Raw genomic sequence first — 27,229 nt, 5'->3', positions numbered from 1 at the left:
ATTTTATCTAATGTTTTAAATTGAGGTTAGGCAATATAGACAAAACCAAATAATGAAAATATATTAAAATAATATGATATCATTAGTAATAATAATATAGCTGTTTTAAATGAAGTTGTAAAATTCATTTTATGAATGCATGTAGGACTTTGGAGAGGCAGAATATAATTAAGTAGAAGGAGCAAGAGAAGAGACAGTTTAGATTTCCTATAACTATTCCGTCATCCTACACCATGAGCAGAGATGTGAAACCCAGTGATACAGAGGGATTGGAGATCGAACCAGGTGATGTTGACACTGAGGTTAGACATACAGGAGATGCGGGTTTTTTTAAGCTTTTATGTCATAAGGCAGAATTGAATGGATCAATGCAAAATAAAACTAAAGATAAAGTGCATTTTTAAAACATGCCTGTAAACATGATGCATTTCATAGTAGGTGTACAGTGTAATCTAAAATCACTCATGCTAGAAAACATGGCTTTAAAATTCAAGATCAGAAAATGCAATGCCTGCATCGATATGTTGACAAGATAAAGGACGGTGACACCAAGACAAAATTCTACACTGGACTGCATAGCTTTGCAGTTTATATGTGGTTTTTCAAGTCCCCGGTTGGTACATATATACTCTTATAGGGTCTATAACACCATGTATAGACTGATATTAAAACCTATTAGTGTCTTATTAAAGTAGATCAAAAACTTATTACCTTCAAGAGTATATTATTAAAAATGTTTTTAAAAAATGTAGATACATTTCAAATGCAAGGGATTTGCAGTCATTATCATACAAACTCTAACCATTAAATGACTAAATGCATAACGTTTTGGCTCTATCATATTTCTTCTTTGAATTGTCTTTCACTTTAAGATATTATATTCATAAGTGACATATTTAACATTTTATAAATAGTGCCTGTTTGGGAGGGTAACAGTTGAAATTGACACCCCGAGTAAAAAACCATTGTAAACCGACGCGAAGCATATATTTCTCACAGTATATTAATAGTGCCTGTTTGGGAGGGTAACAGTTGAAATTGACACCCCGAGAAAACCATTGTTAACCAACGCGAAGCAAACACGTGACAAACACGCACTATTTATTTTGTTATACTGAATGTCTTAATTTTTAAGAAAATTTTACTGCTTTTATATAGGAATAACGTGAATTCTACAGCGAACCGTACTCGCATAATTTTCGCGCATGTAACTTTTTTTAATGTTACCCGTTGCTAAGTGCGTTGCTAACGCTGAAGGAAATAGAACGGATTATGAACTGCGTTTTAACCAATCAGATGTCAGTATTCAACATGAAAGTATAACAATAGCCTTTGTACTTTAGAGTGTTGTAACTTCGTCATTTGATATTAGAAATCTGTTTCCGCTGTGAATTTTGATTGCCCCAAATTGGGGCAACCCACACATCGAAGGAATAAATTAAATTCCTGGAGAATTTTTCACAGGACGCCCAAATATTTGGTTGAATAAAGAAGGGAAAAGTTGTTTTTTCCCTTTTGAATTTTTGGTTGAACAACTTTTGCAAAGTGTGGATTAGACTATTCAGTTAGAAGAGTCTCTAGTAACATTTTACGCCAGTAGTTTTTATAATTAAAACCAGAGATAAAGTAAAAATTGACATGTTTCTGATTAAAATAATACATCATGCTGCTTATTGTGACATCGTATTGATCAGAGGAATTTTAAGTCTGAGAGTTGCCTTAGGTGGTACAGGACAGGTTTTTTTTTATACAATTCATTGTAGCCAGGGGATGCGTGTCCTCGGAACTCTGTAACTAGAATTTCCTCAGTTCCCATTCAGCACAAATACCTTTTATTCACTCTTAATAAGGCCAATCACAAATTTCTGAAGAAAATTACTTGTCAAAACCTGTAAAATTCTCTACATACTGTTTTTTATGAGATTTTGACCCTTTCATATTTTGGTAATTTTTCATGATTTTTCAGCTTTTTAGACCTCCCCTAGCTAATTCCCTTCAGAGGGTTGACCTTCTGTACCGCGTGCATGTTGCACTATTACATGTCAGAAACTTACCGGTGTATAGTTTACAATGTCCCATCCACCTACTTTTCGTGTTACTTTACTTCCCGTCTGTGACTTGCAATTTCACTGTGTAAAGTCAACACAACAGTCATAGCCGCAGGTTTCGCATTTTACTTCTGATTCTCATGTACCTAACACATGGGGCCTACATATTGCATATCAATTTTAACAAGAGACACCCCTCTAACTAATGATAGTCATTAAAAATCATTTCATGAATTTTAGCAACACTCATTAGCCTTCAAGTACAGCAACTCTCAATTTTACAAAAATATTGACCGGGTACTTTATCCGAAACTGTCCCTTGCTACCTTATCATACCCGCGTCAACGTACACATTTTGATATTTAATAAGATGGGTAGTAATTTAAGTTGTTGATGGATTACCTTAAAAAAATATACAACAAACTTCATTTTTTGGTCAGCCTATAGGTCTTAGGGGTTATTATACATAAATAAAACTAAAAAAAAATATTCTTTTTTCATCATACGGTACATGTAATACACACAATCGTACCAGGGGCGGATACAGGATTTGTAGTTAGGGGGGCGTGGATAACATTATTGAGGCAGGGGGTCTGAGGCCCCCCGTGGGTCCAGGGCAAAGCCCTGGTGGGGGCCCAGGGGGCGTAGCCCCCGGAAGCTCCTGGGTTTTCGTGTATTTTAAAGGTAAAACCAGGCTCAAAATAGTGGTATTATATTTAGTTATGTACACTTTTAAAAGATGAAATAAGCAATAAAAATTAACAAACAAGATAAAGTTTTCATTTATTTTAATCACCAGGGGCCCGTTTCTCAAAAAGGCCTACGTCCAGGCGTAAGCTTAGTCCGGACTAAATCAAGAACTAAACCTCAAAACCAGACTAAGCTGCGTTTCACAAAAAGGCGGAAACTTAGTCGGGACTACATTTCGGTTTAAATATACGCCTGCTAATAGGTAGTCGTAAGTCCTTAGTCTGTGCACAAAAATGGCGAGTGTTTTGTTTCTAAGGCGAAATAAACAGAGAATTTTAACTTTAGGTTTGTTTTTCGTGTTATTAAGGAAAACATTCACATTTGTTAAAATATTTGTACATGTACATATGTAGGTATAACTAAAAAAATACCTATTGTTCGATAACTGTTCCTATTTCTAAATAAATTAAGATTAAATCAATTTGATAAATAATGAGTTAACTTATTAAACGTATGCAATATACATTACTACTCGTTAATGAAATTTACCTAATAAAGTATGAAGAATTAAAGATGGATATACCCCGATAAATGATATAACAACAATAATTAAAAAGATTCTATAATTCTAAATTAAACATGTATTTTCCAACAAGATAGATGTATATTATATAAGTACGAGTAGATTATTGATTTTTAAATCAATACTCAGTAAGCATAGACTCGAATTTAATGTTTCTTATCAAATTATAACATATCAAACGAAACTGATTTCCGAAAACGTTTACAGTTGTAATTTGTCCTTGTGTGTGGTTGTATGTTCCTTACCTATGTTATTTACAATTTTTGTAAGCGTATGCATTCTCATTTCTTACAATACTCCTTTTATCTTTACAAAACCGTATGAAAGCTACCTGATATTTTGAATGTTTATGAACTCGCATTTAGATACAATTAATTTTTTTATGTTGAAGTATTTAAAAATATGTTTTAGAATGCAGAGTGTGTATAAAATTTTAGATCTATTGTCAAGCGTTTGTTAAGGATCTTAAAGATTCTTAAATTTCACATGCACGCCTCCTTGAATTTTCGGAAATTAAATTCATTAATCTTATAAATGCTAGGTTTAAGTGATCAATTGCGTTGATATTGAACATCGATTTAATTCTTTAAAAATAGGTATGGTTTACTATCAATGATCTTCGTGCATATGCATATGTGTTGTTTATTTGTACTCATTTAATTGAACTGATCTTTAATTAGTGTACTTGAATTCATAATAGTTTTGTTTCATCATATTTAAGATGTATGTATATCAAGGGAATTTTTTTTATATTTCGAAGTTGTCGACTTGCGATACAAAAGACGTTATTTTTAGCAGTTTTACAATAGTGTGTATTATTTACACAATTAACTAGCTTGCATTTGTCATTTTTATTATATAAACAATTGTAAACACCCCCACCCCAATAACCCAAAGCAGATAGGGGGGAAAAAGTAATACTCAAATGTACTTGTTAAAACCGCAAAGATGCAAAATGTATTAATCCGGAGGGGATTTTTAAGATGCCTTTTCCATTAAACATTTATAAACCTTTTATTTATAAAACTGTTTCAAATAGGTTAGGGGTTCTTAGATGACTGCTTTTATATCTATATTTTAGTCAAGATACTGTATACAGGGTTATTTTCGTCCCATGTAATTTCCGCCCTTCTATACTTGCAAACATTTTCGCTCTGTCGTGAATTCGCCCTGTGACACTTGTTACTCAAGTTACTTAATATTACGTATACATTGAAAATGGACAAGTCTTAAATTCACCCATTGACAACGAGGGTGAAATGGTTGAAAATTAAATGGAGCCAAATAATTCTCTGCATACGGTATACAATGTATATTACTTTTAATCCTCCCCCCCCCCCCCGAAAAAAAACCCAAGACAAAACAACTTAAACCAAAAACAGGAAAGGAAGTTAGAGAGACCCCGGCCTCAAATTTTGATAATTCCTGTGTTGTTATTTGTTGACAATATATTTCAAAACTATTATCATTTGAATCGCAGAAAATCAAGAATCGTTTCCATGTCATTGTCTACATTCTTTCAATGTTGGAAAAGAGGATGGAACTTTTCTTCCTTCTGTAGACATGGATAAGGTTCATGTATATGTGATTTACATAGTAGATTTTTTCGATTTCAGTTGGTTGCTGTTTAACTCATGGTCAGATTATTTTATATAAATGATACAGTGATATGATAAAAAAGAATCGAGCCTTATCCCTGAAGCATACTTATCATTCGGCAGACGTATGCGGGCATGTATATAATGTACCCTGCCCCTGCATTCTATAAATATTTGAATTTTACACGAATATTGGAATTAATTTCGTTCAATTAATATGTACGAGTGTGCCTCAATATCGTCTACAATGCATTAAATTGTCATATATTTGGTTTCTGAAACCTCTTAAATCTGCCTCTTTCATATCAAGAGTTTCTCTAAAATGTCATTATGTTAAGAAGTGTGTAGGCATTTGTTCTACTTTCATTAATATACACTGTTATGAACAACCTGAACTATGCCCATTCAGTGGTATAGTACAAAATGTATAACGTGTACTTTCAAGTACATGTACTAAGAATTGGAAATTGATCCACCACATATAATCATAGCCTCAAAGCAAAACAAAATACGATATGCGCATGCTTAGTACTCAGCGGAGATACCTAAGTTCTTTGACATTTAAACCCTAACTTACGCCTCTTTCAGAAACGCAACTTAGACCCGACTAAATATTGGCGTAACTTTGTTAGTCGGACTAACTTAGGCCCAAATTTACGCCTTTTTGAGAAACGGGCCCCACGGGCCCGTTTCTCAAAAAGGCCTACGTCCAAGAGTAAGCTTAGTCCAGACTAAATCAGGGACTAAACCTCAAAACCAGACTAAGCTGCGTTTCACAAAAAGGCGGAAACTTAGTCGGGACTAAATTTGGGTTTTAATCTACGCCTGCTAATGGGTAGGCGCAAGTCCTTAGTCTGTGCACAAAATAGCGAGTTTTTTGTTATTAAGGCAAAATAAACAGAGAATTTTAATTTTTGGTCTGTACGTGTTATTAAGGTAAACCTTTACATTTATTGAAATATTTGTACATGTACGTATAACTTAAAAAAATACCTATCGTTCGATAACTGTTCCTATTTCTAAAAAATTAAGATTAAATCAATTTGATAATCAATGGGCTTACCTTATCAAACGCATATAATATACATTACTACTCGTTAATGAAATCTACTATAAGTATGAAGAATTAAAGATGGATATACCCCGATAAATGATATAACAACAATAATTAAAAAGATTCTATAATTCTAAATTAAACATGTATTTCCCAACAAGATAGATGTATATTATATAAGTACGAGTAGATTATTGATTTTTAAATCAATACTCAGTAAGCATAGACTCGAATTTAATGTTTCTAATCAAATTTTAACATATGAAACGAAACTGATTTCAAAATATTGAGAATACTCCTCAAAACGTTTACAGTTGTAATTTGTCCTTGTGTGTGGTTGTATGTTCCTTACCTATGTTACATGTACTTACAATTTTTGTAAGCGTATGCATTCTCATTTCTTACAATACTCCTAGTATCTTTACAAAACCGTTTGGAAGCCGCCTGATATTTTGAATGTTTATAAACTCGCATTTAGATACAATTGAAAAATATGTTTTAGAATGCAGAGTGTGTATCAATTTTAGATCTATTGTCAAGCGTTTGTTAAGGATCTTGAAGATTCTAAAATTTCACATGCACACCTCCTTGAATTTTCGGAAATTACATTCATTAATCTTATAAATGCTAGGATTAAGTGATCAATTGCGTTGATATTGAACATCGATTTAATTCTTTAAAAATAGGTATGGTTTACTATCAATGATCTTCGTGCATATGCATATGTGTTGTTTATTTGTACTCATATAATTGAACTGATCTTTAATTAGTGTACTTGAATTCATGATAGTTTTGTTTCATCATATTTAAGATGTATATCAAAGGAATTTTTTTTTAATTTCGAAGTTGTCGCTTTGCGATACAAAAGACGTTATTTTAGCAGTTTTACAATAGTGTGTATTATTTACACAATTAACTAGCTTGCATTTGTCATTTTTATTATAATATCAACAATTGTAAACACCCCCACCCCAATAACCCAAAGCAGATAGGGGGGAAAAAGTAATACTCAAATGTACTTGTTAAAACCGAAAAGATGCAAAATGTATTATCCGGAGGGGATTTTTAAGATGCCTTTTCCATTAAACCTTTATAAACCTTTTATTTATAAAACTGTCTTCAAATAGGTTAGGGGTTCTTAGATGACTGCTTTTATATCTATATTTTAGTCAAGATACTGTACACAGGGTTATTTTGTATATCATACACCTAGTAGTGTATCAGCCCTGATACACGTGTTTTGGACTAGGTGAGACAGCAACCTAAAGCTAGGGCTGTCGGGGCTGATATTTCTCTGTCTCAGCCCGTCGTCAAGGGGGTGTATTGCCCTCAAATTTGAAATCGATAATTTCCATATATATCTGCTTTAAATTCAGACTAGTTTGTGAAATAACGATAGAATTACGAATATATAATACAAATTATCACCGTACACGTCGGAATATTTTTATTTATTACCGAAAATTGAAAAACAATAATTCAAAAATAGCGTCAAAGAGTGATGTGTATCCAGGTAAGGGGAGGTAACCCACACAACGGTTGTGTATTTAGAACAATAGCACGCTTTATTTAATATCAATCAACGTTTAAATTATGGAGGATATAGAGAAGATGGAACGAGACTTAATCTTAGAAACCAAGAGATATGACTGTAAAAATTAAGGGATTAAAGTAATGGACGCGCTTACATGTACATGCATGTACGTTCTCAAACAACTTTCTAGTTGCTATAACAGTATGGATCTTTATGAATGGAATCTGACTAGAAACTTACGAAATCACAGTGAAAGAATATGACTCATAACGAAGCTGCGTAGGAGGGAAGTTTCTCTCTCGATAATTTTGAATTCTAGAAGATAGTGCTTCATTTCAGACGACAGACTCCCTTCTACTGTCTTTCAAATGACGATGGTTTGTCAACAAAGTCCTACAACTCTTACAGTTTTAACACATATAAAAAGAAAATCTATAGCTTCTTCATGATACATTATATTCCTTATTTGGATTTTAAATTTGAATTAAAGTCTTTGATTTTAGATATATGATATAAACAACATCATGAAAATGGAAAAGTCTTAAATTCACCCATTGACAACAAGCTTAAGGGTGAAATGGTTGAAAACTAAATGGGGCCGAATAATTCTCTGTATACGGTATACAATGTGTATTACTTTCAACCCTCCCCCGAAAAAAAAAAACCAAGACAAAACAACTTATTAAACCAAAAACAGGAAAGGAAGTTGGAGAGACCCCGGCCTGAAATGATTATAATTCCTGTGTTGTTATTTGTTGACAATATCTTTCAAACTATTATCATTTGAATTGCAGAAAATCAAAGATCGTTTCCATGTCATTGTCTACATTCTTTCAATATTGGAACAGAGGATTGAACTTTTCTTCCTTCTGTAGACATGGATAAGGTTCATGTATATGTTATGTATACAGTAGATAATTTCGATTTCAGTTGGTTGCCGTTTAACTCATGGTCAGATTATTTTATATAAATGATACAGTGATATGTTAAAAAAGAATCGAGCCTTATCCCTGAAGCATACTTATCATTCGGCAGACGTACCTACTGTACCCTGCCCCTGCATTCTATAAATATTTGAATTTTACACGAATATTGCAGTTAATTTCTGTGCATTGTTTCGTTTAATTAATATGTACGAGTGTGCCTCAATATCGTCTACAATGCATTTAATTGTCATACATGTATATTTGGTTTCTGAAACCTCTTATAACTGCCTCTTTCATATCAACAATTTCTCTAAAATTTCATTATGTTAAGAAGTGTGTAGGCATCATTAATATATACTGTTATGAACAACCTGAACTATGCACATTCAGTGGTAAAGTATAACGTGTACTTTCGAGCTCATGTACTATGAATTGGAAAATTGATCCACCACATATAATCATAGCCTCAAAGCAAAACAAAATACGATATGCGCAGACTTCAGGGGCCCGTTTCTCAAAAAGGCGTAAATCTGGGCTGAAGTTAGTCCGACTAACAAAGTTACGCCAATATTTAGTCGGGTCTAAGTTGCGTTTCTGAAAAAGGCGTAAGTTAGGGTTTAAATGTCGAAAAACTTAGACATCTCCGCTGAGTACTAAGCATGCGCATATCGTATTTTGTTTTGCTTTGAGGCTATGATTATATGTGGTGGATCAATTTTCCAATTCATAGTACATGTAGTACCCGAAAGTACGCATGTTATACTTTACCACTGAATGTGCATAGTTCAAGCTGTTCATGACATTTTATATTAATAAAAGTAGAACAAATGCCTACACACTTCTTAACATAATGAAATTTTAGAGAAAAACAGTTGATATGAAAGCGGCATATATAAGAGGTTTCAGAAACCAAATATGTGACAATTAAATGCATTGTAGATGATATTGAGGCACAATCTTACATATTGATTGAATGAAACAATACATAGAAATTAACTTCAATGTTCGTGTAAACTTCAAATATTTATAGAATACATGCATGGACAAGGTACAGTGGATATGCCCCAATACGTCTGCAGAATGAGAAGTATGCTTCATAGACACTGTAGATCTTTAGACATTTTCAGATGCTGGGATAAGGCTTGATTCTTTTTTATCAGTTCACTATATTATTTATAGAAAATAATATCACCATGAGTATAACAGCAACCAACTGAAATCGAAAATATCTACTGTATAAATAATATTACATGAACCTTGTCCATCTTCTGTTCCAATATTGAAAGAATGTAGACAATGACATGGAAACGATTCTTGATTTTCTGCGATTCAAATGATAATAGTTTTGAAAGATATTAATATCAACAATTAACAAGACAGGAATTATAAACATTTGTGGCCGGGGTCTCCCCAACTCCCTTTCCTGTTTTTGGTTTAAATCGATCGATTGTTTTGTTTTGTTTTTTTCGGGGGGGGGGGGGGTGAAAGTAATATTCACCATCCATAAACAGGGAATAATTCGCCCTGTTTAATTTTCAATCATTTCACCCTCGTTGTCAGCGGGCAAATTTATGTTGATTTTCAATAATTAATATTAAGTAACTTAAGCCCCTTTCACAATTGGCGCACGAGCAGAAGCGACCAAATATTCGTGCGACCGAAAATATTAGATATGAATCGTTAATTGTTGCCGAAATAATCGCATATGAAAAAAGTATTCGTACGAATTTCGCACGATCTAAGCGAGCGTTGTGCGATGTAAACGCATTAAATCTTGCGATATATCTTGCGTCTGTATGCGACTGTTGTACAGTGAAAGCAAAAAACGATAGGAACGCGCGAGAGACTAGGTGATCGGACGATTGAACGTGCGCCAGTGTGATTTGACGTGGGATTATGCGTTCCATGGTACGAATGATCGTGCGAGTCAAAGGGGGTATATACACCGCCCATATTCAGTAGACATAGTTGAAAGCGAAAAAAGATGCCGCCTAAGAAGATACAGGTATGCAGCAGCATTTATTATTATACCTCAATATTATATTATTCTATTATACATGTATCTGATTGGTCTAGAAAGTCACGTGACAGGGCGATGTCATAGGCATGAAAAAGCTTATATGAGCAAACGATGTAGACAAATATGATTAAATCAAAAATATTTAATCATTATGATTCTCTTTATATCTCAGAACCAACTTAACTATCTATGATTTATGAAAGAAAAGTGAGACAGTTACATGGGAAATCAAACAATCACGACGTTAATGTTGCGACTGTTGAAAAGTCAAACATTATTAGAAATCAACGTATTTTGTGTAATCATATGTTGTTTGGTATAATAAAACGTTTATTGCATTAATGTTCAGGGAATATGAAGACTTACTCCCCAGAAAAAACAAATTTCTATCGGGAAATATGAGTTTTCTTGAGGGAATAAATCTTCATACATGTATTTCCCTCACCATCATGCAATAAATGTATATTTTAAATTTTGTTCAGAAACGGAGATACTTATACAGGGTATATATACTAGTAGAAAAGCATGGCATATTGAAGCTGATAAGTCGTGCAATGGTAGTAAAACGTTGCAAGATTACATGAGACATGTTGAGCAACAGTCTCACGGTCGCAAAACAGACGCTTAAACACCAGCGATTTATCTTACGATCTTTATAAATCGTGTATCACTCTTGCGAGTACACAAAACGTTGTAAAACGTTCGTACTAATGTTCGTGCGTTGCACTGCGATAATTTGGATCGCGTTCGGTCGCGTCTGAATAGTGTGCATGTCCACTATTCAGAGGAGACTTGATGCGACCAGTAAAACGTATGCAACGAATCCGAGAGCTCGTGCAACGTATGCGACAGCTCATGCGAAGCTAAAAAATTTCGATCGCAAAGTGGTGTAAAGTGGTCGTGCGCCAATTGTGAAAGGGGCTTTAGGTAACAGCTGTGACTTGGCGAAGTCACGACCGAGTGAAACTGTTTGCAAGTGTAGAAGGACGGAAATATAACCCTGTATACAGTATCTTGATTAAAATAAAGATATAAAAGCAGGTATCTAAGAACACCCTTCCTATTTAAAGAAAGTTTTATAAATAAAAGGTTTTTACAAGTTTAATGGAAAAGGCATCTAAAAACTCCCCTATCCCCTTCCGGATAAGACATTTTGCATTTTTGCGATTTTAACAAGTGCATGTGAGTTTTACTTTCTTCCTTTTTAAAGAAAGTTTTATAAATAAAAGGTTTTTACAAGTTAAATGGAAAATGCAACATGTCTTATCCGGAAGGGGATAGGGGATTTTTTTAGATGCCTTATCTAAAAAAATCCCCTATCCCCTTCCGGATAAGACATTTTGCATCCCTATCCCCTTCCGGATAAGACATTTTGCATTTTTGCGATTTTAACAAGTGCATGTGAGTTTTACTTTCTTCCTTTTTAAAGAAAGTTTTATAAATAAAAGGTTTTTACAAGTTAAATGGAAAATGCAACATGTCTTATCCGGAAGGGGATAGGGGATTTTTTTTAGATGCCTTATCTAAAAAAATCCCCTATCCCCTTCCGGATAAGACATTTTGTATCTTTGCGGTTTTAATAAGTGCATGTGAGTTTTTTTTCCCTATCTGCTTTGGGTTATTGGGAGGGGGGTGTATACAATTGTTTATATAATAAGTATGACAAATGCAAGCTAGTTAAATTTGTAAATAATGCACACTGTTGTAAAACTGCTAAAACAACGCTTTTGTATTGCAAGTCGACAACTTCGAAATAAAGAAAAATCCCTTGATATACGTACATCTTAAATGTGATGAAACAAAACTATCATGAATTCAAGTAATTAAAGATCAATTCAATTAAATGAGTACAAATAAACAATGCATATGAATATGCACGGAGATCATTGATAGTACATGTGCCCCATACTTTTTTTTAAAAGAATTACGATCGATGTTAAATATGAATCCAATTGATCACTTCATCCTAGAATTAATAAGATTAATGAATTTTATTTCCAAAAATTCAAGGTGTGCATGTGAAATTTTATAATAATCGATAACCTTGACAAACGCTTGTCAACAGATCTAAAATTGATGCACACTCTGCACCTTCTAAAACACATTTTTAAGTAATATTTTAACAAACAAAAATTGATTCTATCTAAATGCGAGTTCATAAACATTCCAAAATACATGTAGCTTTCATACGGTTTTGTAAAGATACTAGGAGCAACAAAAAAAATGAAAATGATAATGCATACGTGTTGTAAAGTTTTCAGTAATACATGTATATGTAAAGAACAAACAACCACACACAAGGACACATTACAAATGTAGACGTTTTGAGTTGCTCCTATTCATAATTTTGAAATCAGTTTCGTTTCACAGGTTCAAATTTGATTAGAAACATTAAATTCTAGTTCATGCTTACTGAGAATTGATAAAAAATATCAATAATCTATTCGTACTTATATACATCTATCTTCTTGGGGAATAAATGTTTAATTTAGAAATAAAGCATTTTTTAAATAATTGTGTTTATATCATTTATTGGGGTATACCCATTCTTCACACTTTAGGTAAATTTCATTACGAGTAGTAATGTATATTATATAAGTTTAATAAGGTGAGCCCATTATTTATCAAATTGATTTAATTTTAATTTATTTAGAAATAGAGACAGTTATCGAACAATAGGTATTTCTTAAAGTTATACATACATGTACAAATAACACATAAAACAAACCAAAAAATAAAATTATCTATATATTTTGCCTTAGAAACAAAACACTCGCCATTTTTGTGCACAGACTAAGGACTTACGCCTACCCATTAGCAGGCGTAGATTTAAACCCAAATTTAGTCCCGACTAAGTTTACGCCTTTTTGTGAAACGCAACTTAGTCTGGTTTTGAGGTTTAGTCCCTGGTTTAGTCCGGACTAAGCTTACGCCTGGACGTAGGCCTTTTTGAGAAACGGGCCCCTGCCATCTACTATTTCCCCTCGGTGCTTACTTCCTTTACACAAAAGCCTATAACATATATATAACAATTTGACACATATTGTTACTTATACCTAATCTTATACCTAATACATGTATTGGATTAAAAACAAAATATTTTAAGCATTTATGAACTCCAAAAACTAACCAGGTTATCAAAGTTACAACATTCTAATGACGTTACGGTATCCGACCCTCTATTAGCTGTTAGAAATTTCTGATGCATCAAATCTTCAGTATTCTTATATCAAAATAGTCTATTTACCTAGAAAAAAATTCAAAAAATATACAGTAATTAATTAATGATTGCACAAAGACCATCTGGTTTTAAATGCAATTATATATTTACCTTCGACCAGCTTTTAAATATTCAGAAATTTTTGCTTGCATCGCAATAGGGAAATGACAGCGCAGTCTACACTTGAAGCAAAACTGCTGGGATTTCCAGTCGATTTTTGGTCGAAGCCCCAAGTTCAGGGCCCTGGGGAATTTGATGCAGCCACCATAATGAAATGACCAACACTGCTTGTTTTAAACACAGTTTATAATTGGTTTGTTATCAGAACCTGTCAATATGCATTAGGATCAGATGTTTACAGAGCAGCAGAATTACAATCGGCATAGCACAGCTGGGGCCCGTTTCTCAAAAAGGCCTACGTCCAGGCGTAAGCTTAGTCCGGACTAAAGTAGGGACTAAACCTCAAAACCAGACTAAGTTGCGTTTCACAAAAAGGCGGAAACTTAGTCGGGACTAAATTTGGGTTTAAATCTACGCCTGCTAATGGGTAGGCGTAAGTCCTTAGTCTGTGCACAAAAATGGCGAGTGTTCTGTTTTAAAGGCAAAATAAACAGAGAATTTAAATTTTTGGTTTGTTTTACGTGTTATTAAGGTAAACATTTACATTTATTGAAATATTTGTACATTTACATTTAACTTTAAAAGATACCTATTGTTCGATAACTGTTCCTATTTCTAAATAAATTAAGATTAAATCAATTTGATAATTAATGGGCTTACCTTATTAAACGCATATAATATACATTACTACTCATTAATGAAATCTACTTTAAGTATGAAAAATTAAAGATGGGTATACCCCGATAAATGATATAAACACAATTATAATTAAAAACATGCTATAATTCTAAAATAAATTAAACATGTATTCCCCAACAAGATAGATGTATACATAAGTACGAATAGATTATTGATTTTTAAATCAATACTCGGTAAGCAGAGACTAGAATTTAATGTTTCTAATCAAATTTGAACCTATGAAACGAAACTGATTTCAAAATATTGAGAATACACCTTTGAATAGGAGCAACTCAAAACGTTTACAGTTGTAATTTGTCCTTGTGTGTTGTTGTATATTCTTTACCTACATGTATATTACTTACAACTTTACTACACGTATACATTCTCATTTTCATTTTTTTACTCCTAGTATCTTTACAAAACCGTATGAAAGCTACATGTATTTGGAATGTTTATGACCTCGCATTTACATGATGTAGATACATGTACAATCAATTTTTGTTAAAATATTACTTAAAAATATGTTTTAGAAGCGTGCAGAGTGTGTATCAATTCTAGATCTATCGACAAGCGTTTGTCAAGGTTCTTGAATATTCTAAAATTTCACATGCACACCTTAAATTTTCGGAGCTCAAATTCATTAATCTAATTAATTCTACGATTAAGTGATCAATTTCCTTCATATTAAACATCGATTGTAATTCATTTTAAATAGGTATGGTTTACATGTACTATCGATGATCTTCGTGCATATGCATATGTGTTGTTTATTTGTATTCATTTAACTGAATTGATCTTTAATTACTTGAATTCATGATAGTTTCGTTTCATTATATATGTATATCAAGGGGTGTTTTTTTTTTTTTATTTCGAAGTTGTCGACTTGCAATACAAAAGCGTAGTTTTACAACATTTTGCATTGTTTACAAATTTAACTAGTGTGCATTTGTCATATACTTATTTTAATCAATATACTGTATACAGGGTTATTTTTGTCCCGTGTAATTTCCACCCTTCTACACTTGCAAACAGTTTCGTTCTGTCATGAATTCGCCCAGTCAAAGTTGTTACTTAAGTTACTTAATATTAGGCAGTGAAAATCAACAAGTCTTAAATTCACCCGCTGAAAACGAGGGTGAAATAATTGAAATTAAACGGGGGCGAATAATTCCCTGTATACAGTATATATTACTTTCAACCACCCCCCCACCCCCCCCCCCCCCCGAAAAAACAAAAAACAAAACAATCAATCGATTAAACCAAAAACAGGAAAGGGAGTTGGGGAGACCCCGGCCACAAATGTTGATAATTTCTGTCTTGTTATAAATTGTTGACAATATCTTTCAAAACTATTATCATTTGAATAGCAGAAAACCAAGAATCGTTTCCATGTCAATGTCTACATTCTTTCAATATTGGAACAGAGGATGGAACTTTTCTTCCATCTGTAGACATGGACAAGCTTCATGTAATGTTAGTTATACACTAGATATTTTCGATTTCAATTGGTTGCTGTGTATAACCCATGGTCATATTATTTTCGACAAATATTATAGTGATATGGTAAAAAAGAATCAAGCCTTATCCCAGCATCTGAAAGTGTCTACATATATCTATATGAAGCATACTTATCATTCTGCAGATAAATGCGGGCATATTTACTGTACCCCGTCCCTGTATTCTACAAATATTTGAAGTTTACACGAACACTGGAGTTAATTTCTATGTAATGTTTCGTTCAATTAATATGTACGATTGTGCCTCAACATCATCTACAATGCATTGAATTGTCATATATTTGATTTCTGAAACCTCTTATATATGCCGCTTTCATATCAACTGTTTTTCTCTAAAATTTCATTATGTTAAGAAGTGTATAGGCATTTGTTCTACTTTCATAAATATACACTGTTATGAACGACTTGAACTATGCACAGTGGTTTAGAATAACATGCGTACTTTCGGGTACATGTAATATATATATATATATATATATATATATATATATATATATATATATATATATATATATATATATGAATTGGAAATTGATCCACCACATATAATCATAGCCTCAAAGCAAAACAAAATACGATATGCGCATGCTTAGTACTCAGCGGAGATGTCTAAGTTCTTCGACATTTAAACCTTAACTTACGCCTCTTTCAGAAACGCAACTTAGACCCGACTAAATATTGGCGTAACTTCGTTAGTCGGACTAACTTAGGCCCAGATTTACGCCTTTTTGAGAAACGGGCCCCTGGTGTATCAATGAGGTGTAACATTGAGTCAGGCATAATTATAAATAAAGTGAAACACAAAATGCTAACTTTTTTATGTAAAATTTAACAAATCATCTACAGTCATGCATACTTTGAAAATTTTAGGGGGGCGTTCGCCCTCCACGCCCCCCCTTAAATCCGCCAGTGCGTACGCTAATCAATGCATGATTATACTATCAGGCGTTCAACTGCGCAATGGATCTCTCGGAATTTTTTAAGTTCCTTTTGTTTATAAATGTTATGTGTATTGATATTATATATCAAATCAAAGAAGGGATATAATTACGTATCACAAAGAGGTCATATTTTATTTTTAACTTATTACGTCACTTCCCCCACAGCTGAAAGTGCAAAGATGTAAATTAGCGGTAAACAATGATCGTTGAAGCTCATGTTTAAAACATATTGAGGAAAGTTTTCAAGCAAACATACTTTTCTTTATTCGCAACAGACGACTGAATTAAAAAATCTCGGATAGTCGCGTGCTATAAACCCGAACCCTCAGTTTAGCCGATAACTGGTCTTAGCCGATAACTGGTACAGTACCAGTATAGTCTTATTTTCATTTTGTTATAAGTTTGCATCGTATAAAGAGGCAACCTCGGTTTTGTGTAAAACATCGTATATCTTAAAGCTGAGTACCTAAATAAATCACTTAATTGCAAGGGCATACACTTAACTGATCCTGACAAACTTTTACATATTATGAATTTGAAATATGCTATGTACATGTAACTTAAAAACTTCTACGATCCTTGTAAAAATCTTACAATTGAAATTAATTTTTTTTAATGAAATTTACCTTGTGACCTTCAAAATATTCAACATATGCATTATAGATTACGGTTTCTACTAACAAATGATCTTAACTTACAAAGTTCTCAACGTTTTTCAAAATCTACGTTATAAGATCAAGTTATTTTATAATTCAGTTGTGAATTTTGACATAATTATGCCCTTGCAATAATGAATTTTTTAAATGACCTCAAAACCACAAATACATCTGCTTGTACCCGAGAGCCAGAACCCCTGACCCAGGGGCCATGAATTTTACTATTTTAGTAGATATCATAACCATGCAACCAGTTTTTTCCTCACGTGTTGGAGAAGAAAAGAAGATTTTTGAAAATTACGAATTCAGTTTAGAACTTGGAGGAAACAATTTGATATATTTAATACAATCTTCAATTATACATTAAAAGATCAGAGGAACGCTCATCCCCAACTTGAGAAAGTCAGCAACAGATCTGGAGACTCAGTGGAAACGAATAACAGCAAATGGAGACGGACAAGAGAAGCTCTATGTCGGGACCCAAGCGGTCATGTGAGTAATAATATGTGGTAATTTTACGTCCAAAACACATCAAAAGTACTGCTAGTGTACAAAACAGCCATCTGAAGCCAATTAGATATTAAATCAAAGCTTATAACTTTTTTTTTATTGTTTCAGGATGGTACATTAAGTGGTTTAATTAGAGAGCAGATTTACCTTGCAACATTGCTCGAGTCTGCTACGAAAAGCCTTTGAGTTTCTTGATTTTTTATGCATTCAAGAATGGGCATATTCCAACAACAAATTTGGATATTTGATAAATTAAATTTGATAATACCTTTGTAAAGAATTTTGGTACACATTTATTATCTAAAATTGTCTCGATTATTTCCTGGGCAACATCATCGATCAAGCCAAGCCTGTTTGCCCAATTAGTAGGGGATAACAGAGAGGTTGAGATTCACAATCAATTGTCCAACCTGGCGAGTGGGATTGTACATGTGTCCTTGGCATGATATGCTTGTGATGCCCCGGGATGGTGGAGCCATGAATTTCACAGAGATGCCTCACATCGACAGATGCCAATTGGCCTTAACGGTCACCTGAGTAGCATATAACCCGTACACAAACTTGTCGAGTCTCAAATATGCATTTAATTAATTAGGTTTCATTCTGGAGTAGAAAAATTATAAATTCGTAATGACGACCACCTCCCTGCCTGAAATCTTTTAAAAAGAACTGTGAAACCTATAATTTTGGCAAAAATTTTATAGATCTGGTCTTAAAAATCATGAATTCAGTTTTCCTTTTAGGTCTGTGGGAGTAAAAAAGATATTTTTTTTAACATTATATGCATTAACACCTATACATCCATTTTGGCCCTGCCCTAGAGTCCAAACCTTTATCCAGGGGGCATAAAAATTAAAATTTCAGTAGAGGACTTCCTGGTAAACATAATTATAAGTCAGTTTTTTAGACAGATTTGTGAGAATAAAGAAAATTTTTAAACATTATATGCATTTACACTATATTGCCCCTCCCCCTCATGTCCAAAACCCCTGACCCAGGGGTCATAAACACAATTTAGGTAGAGGGGTAAGTGGACATCATAACCATGTATTCAGTTTTTTGCCCACAAGTGTGGGAGTAGGTAAGAAGATTTTTTAAAATTTAATTTTTTTTACTATAGGGTAAAGGCCGGTATCTTCGGACAGCCGGTAAATTCGGACAGGACTCGTTAAATTCAGTCCTTTACCTTCAACAAATACACACTTGCTTTCTCTTTTTCACTTTCGGTTAATATTAGAAATAAAGTTGTACGACTTACCTTTTTTATCCGGATGTGTTGTTGTTATTATTTAAAACCAGCAAAAAACAAAACTTCTTTTTCCGGATTGATACAACAGTTGTCGACCGCGATAATTTCAAGGACTCGTTCCAAAGTTTTGATTAGGTAAGTAATATTTTTTTTTCACTCAATACACAATTTTCCCAAACAATTTGATTATCATATTGTGCTTTTAAGGGAAATGAACATAGTTTTAAGTGTTAAATCATGCTGTTTTTAAAGCAACATTGGTATTTTATAGTGTCCGAAATTAACGGACGAATTTTTTTCAAAGTCATTTAATTTCGGACATTTTTTTTAAAATGTAAGAAAAATAGAAAGTGAATTTTTTATCGTTAGTTTGAAAATTTATCAAGTCTATTAACGGTAAAACATTTTCAAAAACAATTTGCAATTATATTTTTTCCAGATTTTTCTAGATAATTAATTATTCAGTAACGTTTGCTTTTTATAATTATACATCTATGTTGATTTTTTTTAAATGTCTCCGATGCTATTAATTTTTATTGTTTTTTTTTTAATAGGGAAAATTTTCTTTCAGCATGGCCAGAAAAAAGGCAAAAACAAGGGGGAGCTACCAAAAAAATGACCCCTCAGTTATGGAGCAGGCGGTAAAAGCTGTACAATCGGGGGCTCTGTCTTTAAGAAAAGCCGCGGAGAAGTTTAATGTACACAAGTCAACTTTGCACGACAGAGTGACGAAACGAGTTACTATCGATGCAAAGCCTGGGAGAAAGCCTGTTCTCTCGAACGAAATTGAAAAAAGAATTATAAAAAATGTTACTGAAAGTGCTGAGAAGGGTTTCGGTATATCAAGAAAACAACTCCTTCATCGAGCTGCTGTTCTTTGTAAAAGGAACAAAATTACAGGTTTCAAAAACTTCACACCATCTAAACACTGGTGGGAAGGTCTGAAAAAAAGGCACCCCGAGGTTGCGTTAAGGAAGCCAGAAAAGCTCGGCACAGTACGTGCAAGAATGCTTAATGGCTGTGTAGTAGATAAGTATTTCGCAGACCTATCTAAAATAGTTGTTAACCTTGATTTGCAAGAGAAACCAGAAAATATATGGAACTGCGACGAAACCGGCAAGCAGTTAGAGCACACGCCCGTCAATGTCATTGCCAGACGTGGCAGCGAATCTGTTGTTGGCCGCACTGGCAATGACAGGTCCAATATTACAATCATGGCCTGCGTAAATGCCACTGGGGATTCCATGCCCCCTATGCTTATAGTGAAGGGCAAGACTAAAAAGTCTTTATTCGGCTTCAACACAGCCGAGTCTCCCCAAAATTCAGTTTGGACCTACAATGAAAAGGCTTGGATGAATGAGGAGTTGGGGGAACAGTGGTTTCGGGAGGTTTTTCTAGCGCACTGTGGCCCCGAGAGACCCCAACTTCTCATTCTGGATGGCCACGGATCTCACGAAACACTCGGCTTGCTAGAACTTGCAGCGGAGGAAAATATACATATATTAGCACTACCTCCCCATACCACTCACTTTTTGCAACCCCTAGACAGAACTGTATTCGGTCCGTTCAATAAGGCGTACAACAGGGTTTGTTCTGAATTTTTGTCTGAAAATCCGAGTAACTTAATAAACAAATGGACGTTTCCAAAAATGTTTTCTAAAGCATGGGAGGCTGCAATTACGAAAGAAAACATCCAGAGTGGCTTCAGGGCCTGTGGGATCTACCCACTCAATCCCCATGCGATTCCGACATCGGCATATTTACCGAGCTCAGCTTACGAGACAAGCATGCCCGTTGCGGAAACACCGGCAGCTTTAGGGAGACCGCCATCTCCAAGTGCCGCCGACAATGAAAATATTCCAAGCATCAATATGCCCATCCCGCCAGAAACAGAGTCACAACCCATGCACAATGCAACATCTACAATGCCTCCTATTGATTCAGTAAGTCATGACCAGCCCACGCCAAACATCATATCTCTAGAGCAGCTTCCCCTTCAAACTACATCACTGCCCACAACGTCGTCTTCGCAGAATTTTGAAGTAGATGATCCCAGCTATTTACTACAGCTGATTAACAGTGGCGAAATTCAGGTGGTTGCCACAGCTGACAACGAAGGCGTCGCTACACTGCCTGTGGACACGGTTTGGAATGAACACATAGACGCAATCTTTTCTCCATCCGTAAATGCCCCACGCACTGCAGTCGAATCCAAAAAGAAAAGCCGCGCAATTACATCGCATCGGTTACTTACAAGTGTAGAGGTTGTTAATGAAAAACGGGCAGTTGCTGAGAAAAAGAAGAAAATCGAGGAGGAAAAACAAAACAGAAAACTCAAGAGGGAACAAAACAAACTTAAAAGAGAGAAAAAAACAGCTTAGAATTTATACACTACATGATGTTTCAATGTTTGCCTTCCGGTGTTGAATTAATTCAAATGAAATATATTTACATGTATATAACTTATAGCTTTTTTGTTAAATTGTTGATAAATTAAATGAAAATGATACTTTTTTGTTTTTCTCTTCATTACTCAAATAAACGAAACATCGAAATAAAGAACAAGGATAATTTGATATATGAGCGCAATTCTTTTTTTTTTCAGAAATCCAAAATGTTTTTTTTTATTCCATTATTTTTAAAACAATTAAATTACAATGCAATACCATAATACGTATATCTGTGCATAGATTTTTAAAATATTACGCATAATTATTAATTTTCTATCAATGTCCGAACTAACCGACTGACCGTCCGAATTTACCGACTTGCTGTCCGAATTTACCGACCTCTGTTACGTCTTGGTTTTTATTTTATATTCTTTTGTTAACATGATAACATCATTCGGAACTCTAGATTTTTCGTAAGTATTGTTGTTTTCACAATCGATGCACATTCACTCACACGATCGTGTCAAGGTGCTCAAACTCCAACCTAATCTGATTTCCGAAGAGCACCAGACTGTCCGAAGATACCGGCCTTTACCCTATTGCCATATTGGCCCCACCCCTAGGACCGGAACCCCTAACAAAGGGGTCATGGTTTTCACAATTTTGGAAGAGGGCTTCATGGACATTATAACCAGGCTAGTTTTTAACAAATATACATGGGAGTAGAGAAGAAGATTTTCCAAGATTTAAAACAATTTTACTTTAAGGCCATATTGGCTCCACCCTAGAGCCTGAACCCCTGATACAGGGGTCATGAATTTTACAATTTTGGAAGAGGGCCTCCTGGACATCATAATCATACATTTAGTTTTTAACAAATATATATGGGAATAGAGATGGAAGATTTTCTAATGTTTAATACATTTTAACATTATGGCTATATTGGCCTGAAACCCTAATCCAGGGGTTATGAACTTCACTGTTTAGGTAAAGGGCATTATGGACATCATAATCATGCATTTAGTTTTTAACAAATATATATGGTAGTAGAGAAGAAGATTTTTAAAGATTTAATACATTTTTACTATATGGCCATATTGGTCCCTCTTAAGAGCTAGAATCCATGACCCAGAGGCCATGAATTTCACAATTTTGGTAGAGGGCTTCATGGACATCATAACTTTGCAATCAGTATTTTCCTCACATGTGTTGGAGTAGAGAAGAAGATTTTTGAAAATTTGGCTTTTTGCATATTTGGCCCCACATGTGGCGCCCCGGCGGTGGTAGAGCCATGAATTTCACAATTTAGATTCCTCTTACTATAGCGATGCCTCACACCAATAATGGTAACAATCAGCCTTGTAGTTTTTAAGAAGTTAAACATGTAAAATTGTTAACGGACGACGTACAATGCACGACGACGGACGAAAACGGATAGCACTCAGTAGACCTAAAAAGTATTCATACCTGAGTGGTTTTCATAACTGGCTATTTCTAGATTGCTGACCACTATCCGAGTCTAATTTGAAGCATAATACTATGTTTGTTGTTTTTTTAAAAATTTGTTATCAAGCGGTTAGATAAAAATAAAATAAATAAAAACTAAACGTAGATACATGTAAAAGTCACTTTGGGAGGGTATTTAAACCCTCGAAGCCTTTCGGCTAAATTAAAAAATTACCCTCATCAATAGCATCTGTAAAAGATGCTTGGATAAGGGTTTCATTTTCCCTCATTGCGCCCCCAAGCTTAACTTAGGTTTAAATGGAATATTTAAAGACTAAATTAGGACAAATTAATAAAAATAATTTACTGTCAATAATGAATGTTATAGAGAGAGAATAAACCTCGAAATAATATTGATATAACAAATTGAATTTATTCCTATATACTATACAATTAATGAATTTATTCATATATAATATAGTTTACAATAATCTTATTCATAAGTGTAGCTCTTTGTAGTTTTGTAGACATTTGTTTAAAATTTGAAGATTCTATTCTTTACTAAAATGATAGAATATCAGAATGTCTATTAGCTTATACTACTTAATTGGAATAAATATTTATACTAAAACTAATATTGCTTAGCCCGCATTTCCTCTAATTTTCTTAAATTTCGAAGGAATTAGGGCTTTTCGACTTTCGGTCGAAAAGACCTATTGTTTTCGTTCTGTTTTATTATTATTATTCTTCTCGACAAAGTTTCGTCATTGATTTTTTGAAAACGGAACCGAAAAATAAAAATTTAATATTAGATTCTTTTAGCAATTGTTTAGTTCTCCCGTAAGCCCTTTTTGAACTTCCGGTCTATATACTTCCGGTTTACACATGTATAAAAACAAAATACTAAAAGGACCTTTGTATCTATTTTATTTTTTTATTATAAACTATGAAATTTTGGATTTAGATACTTCATAGTCTGATATACAAAATTGTAAGCGACAACTTTTTTCTATCTCTTGCTGTTTTCGAGATATTAGACTTCAAACTATGAAAAAAGGGGGGATGAAAAAAGTAAAAATTGAAATAACCACCAAATTTGTTAAATGAGGAATGGGAAATGTTAAAACTGTCATAATTATCATATATTTAAAGTTTCGTTTGAAACCATTGAGAACTTCCGGTTTTATAAGTTGATTAAAAATTGTCTATGGGTGTTTTAATGTTAAACTGAATTCACGCGTGCCACGTTTTCTCAAAGAGTTTTCAAGTAATTATTTTCATAATTAATTTTTATAATGAAGGACCAAATACGGAGACCGGAAAAGGTTTTGGGATTAAAATTTTGAAAAATAAGGGATCTAGAGGGGTCAAAATTGAAAACAGCCCTTTAGCTGTATCTTTTTTATTTTTCATCCGATTTTCAAAATCTTTTCGGTTAATAGTTCAGAATAAAGAGTACAATTTAAAAATTATGGTCCGAGGGGCCACTTTTTGACTCCTTATAGGGGTTTGAAGGGCCTAAAGATCATAACTTGTTTAAATTTCAAAATTTTTTTTTGGAAGAGTTATCTCGCTTTGCTCTAAGAATGTAGAGCACAAATACTCTCCGCATACCAAGTTTTGCGTCCAAGGAATGAATACTTACTTTGAAATGATTTCTTGAAATGAATTCTTATTTAAGCAACTGGTTATACCACGGTGTTCAGAAAATTTGGAAATAGATTAGAGATGTATTTTTTTTGACACTTTAAATAAAAAAAGGAAACTAGGGCTGTCGAAAAGCCCTTACTTTTTGTTGAAGACAAAAAAAAGTTCTAGTTTTGATTATTTTTTTATGCTTCAAATAATAAAATATTTCTGATTTTTAAGTATTATGAAGACTTAATATAAAGATATAAAGTTGACTGAAAAACTAATATTTTTACCATTAAATAAGAGAGAAAAACTTTTTTTCTGTACAAAAATTTGTATTTTAAAAACATATTCTGAAACCAATGTATCATTTTATTAGTTGTCAGTAGTAAAAAAAATCCAACATTAATGTTATTGTTTTTAAAATGCTAAAACAGACTCATTAATCTGCAGCAATTCTGAATTGCGAAACATTTGATATTTTCCTACGCCAATATTACGCCAAAAATATAGTCCTTGTTAGATTCTAAACATTCATTACTTTTTCTATGCCAAGTTGTATGAAGGTAAAAAAAAGAAAATATACTATTTTAATTTCCTTTCAGCTTGATTTAATGAACATTTAATCAAATTTAGAACATTTAATCAAATTTACGTTTGACAAGTCAAAAACCAGAAAAGACTCCTTCCTTAAACAGTCATACACCGATATTATTTAATTCTGGTTGTAACGCGCTTTCTGATTGGCTGAAAAAATAATTTTATATCATATAAAGAATGTTGCCTACGTCATAGTAAGGCTAACGTCAAAAATGTATCAATACGCCTGACGTAATGTTTGAATTTTGTACAATTTTACGTCATTTTAAAGGTCGAATGACCGTTTTTATCTACAATGAAGAGTAGGAAAATTAAATTATAAGCAATGAATTTAATATTTATTAGTTTTTTATTTTTTCTCAAAAATCAGTTAAACAATGTGGTCCATAGGTCTCTTGTTAAATAGGGTCATGTTTGAAAGGTCAAGGTCTCAATAATAAACGAACAACTTCTTTTACCTCGTTCAAATTGATGGCACAATGAAGACATTTTGAAAATCCGGTTGTCATGAGTTGCACCTGGCCAATTGCAACATATGCTTGTAATTTTGAAAGCTGGGTCACATACCATCTGCATGAGAAAAGGGAAGGGGTGATGAAATTAACCTGGTACACGACTTATATATATGTATTTCTTAATTAATATCAAGATTTAAGTCAGTTATTGAATTTGGACAACAAGAGTCTTGGTTATGTAAAATATATATTGAATGCCTTGTGCATGAATGCTTTCAAGCTAATTTATCGGTACCTGCACGTTTAATGAATGGTACTGTTTTCTGTTTACGAAATCTGCCTCTTGAGGCCCTGATGGTTTGATCATTCGAACATGTGTACCATCTACGCAACCCAACACTTTTTGAAAACCTGTGAGGCACATTTTTAGGTAAATGAAATTATAGAACAAATTTTCTGAACTGGTAAAAATTCACTGAACTTTCACTCCTCCTACATTTAAAGGGTCGATGTATATAAATAGGGTAAAGTAATCATTTCCTAAACAAGCTACGTTCCAAGTAAAAGTACTGATCAGAGTTATTGTTTTCGTTATAGTTATCTTGGTAAAAACCTGCAATTTGTGCAAACTCCAGCATCACTTGGTGCGCCTGATCTCCCCTTGGAAAGCTGATGTAGTTTGGTGCCAAATTTGCAATAAGGGCCGATACCTGCCTTATACATCGCCCTGCTGTTGATCTTGAGATCTTCACATCATCACCAACAAGGATGTGGGTGGCACCTGTACCAAGAAATCTCAATGTCACAAGCAGCTGAAGGAGGGGTGGAATTAGGAGGTTCCTCTTTGTAGGAGTAGATAAGTCAGGTAGCTGCCTCAGGAGATCCATAATGGTATCTGGGTGAAACCTGTATCTTGCAAATATGTCAGCAGCTGACAAGTCCTCCAGTGGGTTTGACCTATCCCTAAAATTACGCGGAACGCGTTCTCTGTTGGCTATGCGTTGATGTGCAGCTGTCACAATAGACATTATACCAATGATATTTGTTTATTATAATTGGTTTTATATTTGTCTACTATATTTAATGTAAGAGTTATCGTTTATAGATCTAAGTTATATTTATTTACGCTTTATTGGTCACTGGGTTGTTCCGTTCTCGATGTTACTATATTTAGATTGGGATTCTCTTCGAACCTGTTTGGCAGGTTTACGAAGAAGCGTATGAGGGGTGTTGCCGGATGTCGCTATATTTAGTATCTAGAGTAGTAAAACTTGTTTGGTTAGTTTTGATGACTATATATATGGGGTGTGGGCTGACTTTTGGGGAGAAGAGGTCTGGACGCCGAGCAGTATTTTCGTG

General features: G+C 33.8%; 2 protein-coding genes across 2 annotated transcripts; one reads left to right on the top strand and one right to left on the bottom strand.

Annotated features, from left to right (window-relative positions):
* The first annotated feature begins 19,850 nt into the window (after positions 1-19,850).
* On the top strand, positions 19,851-23,265 carry LOC128185220 (uncharacterized). Its single transcript, XM_052854871.1, has 2 exons — positions 19,851-21,491; positions 23,236-23,265. Exons 1-2 carry the CDS (start codon positions 19,920-19,922, stop codon positions 23,263-23,265), a joined length of 1,602 nt encoding a protein of 533 aa, XP_052710831.1. The 5' UTR covers positions 19,851-19,919.
* A 1,953-nt stretch (positions 23,266-25,218) lies between these two features.
* Positions 25,219-26,898, bottom strand: LOC128185219 (putative nuclease HARBI1). Its single transcript, XM_052854870.1, has 3 exons — positions 26,484-26,898; positions 26,166-26,281; positions 25,219-25,985 (listed from the first exon to the last, which is right to left on the bottom strand). Exons 1-3 carry the CDS (start codon positions 26,896-26,898, stop codon positions 25,824-25,826), a joined length of 693 nt encoding a protein of 230 aa, XP_052710830.1. The 3' UTR covers positions 25,219-25,823.
* Positions 26,899-27,229: the final 331 nt, after the last annotated feature.

This window comes from Crassostrea angulata, chromosome 5 (assembly GCF_025612915.1).
Source record: "Crassostrea angulata isolate pt1a10 chromosome 5, ASM2561291v2, whole genome shotgun sequence".
NCBI lineage: Eukaryota > Metazoa > Mollusca > Bivalvia > Ostreida > Ostreidae > Magallana > Magallana angulata.
The sequence above is the reverse complement of the archived record's forward strand: the minus strand, read 5'-3'. Positions and strand labels throughout refer to the sequence as shown.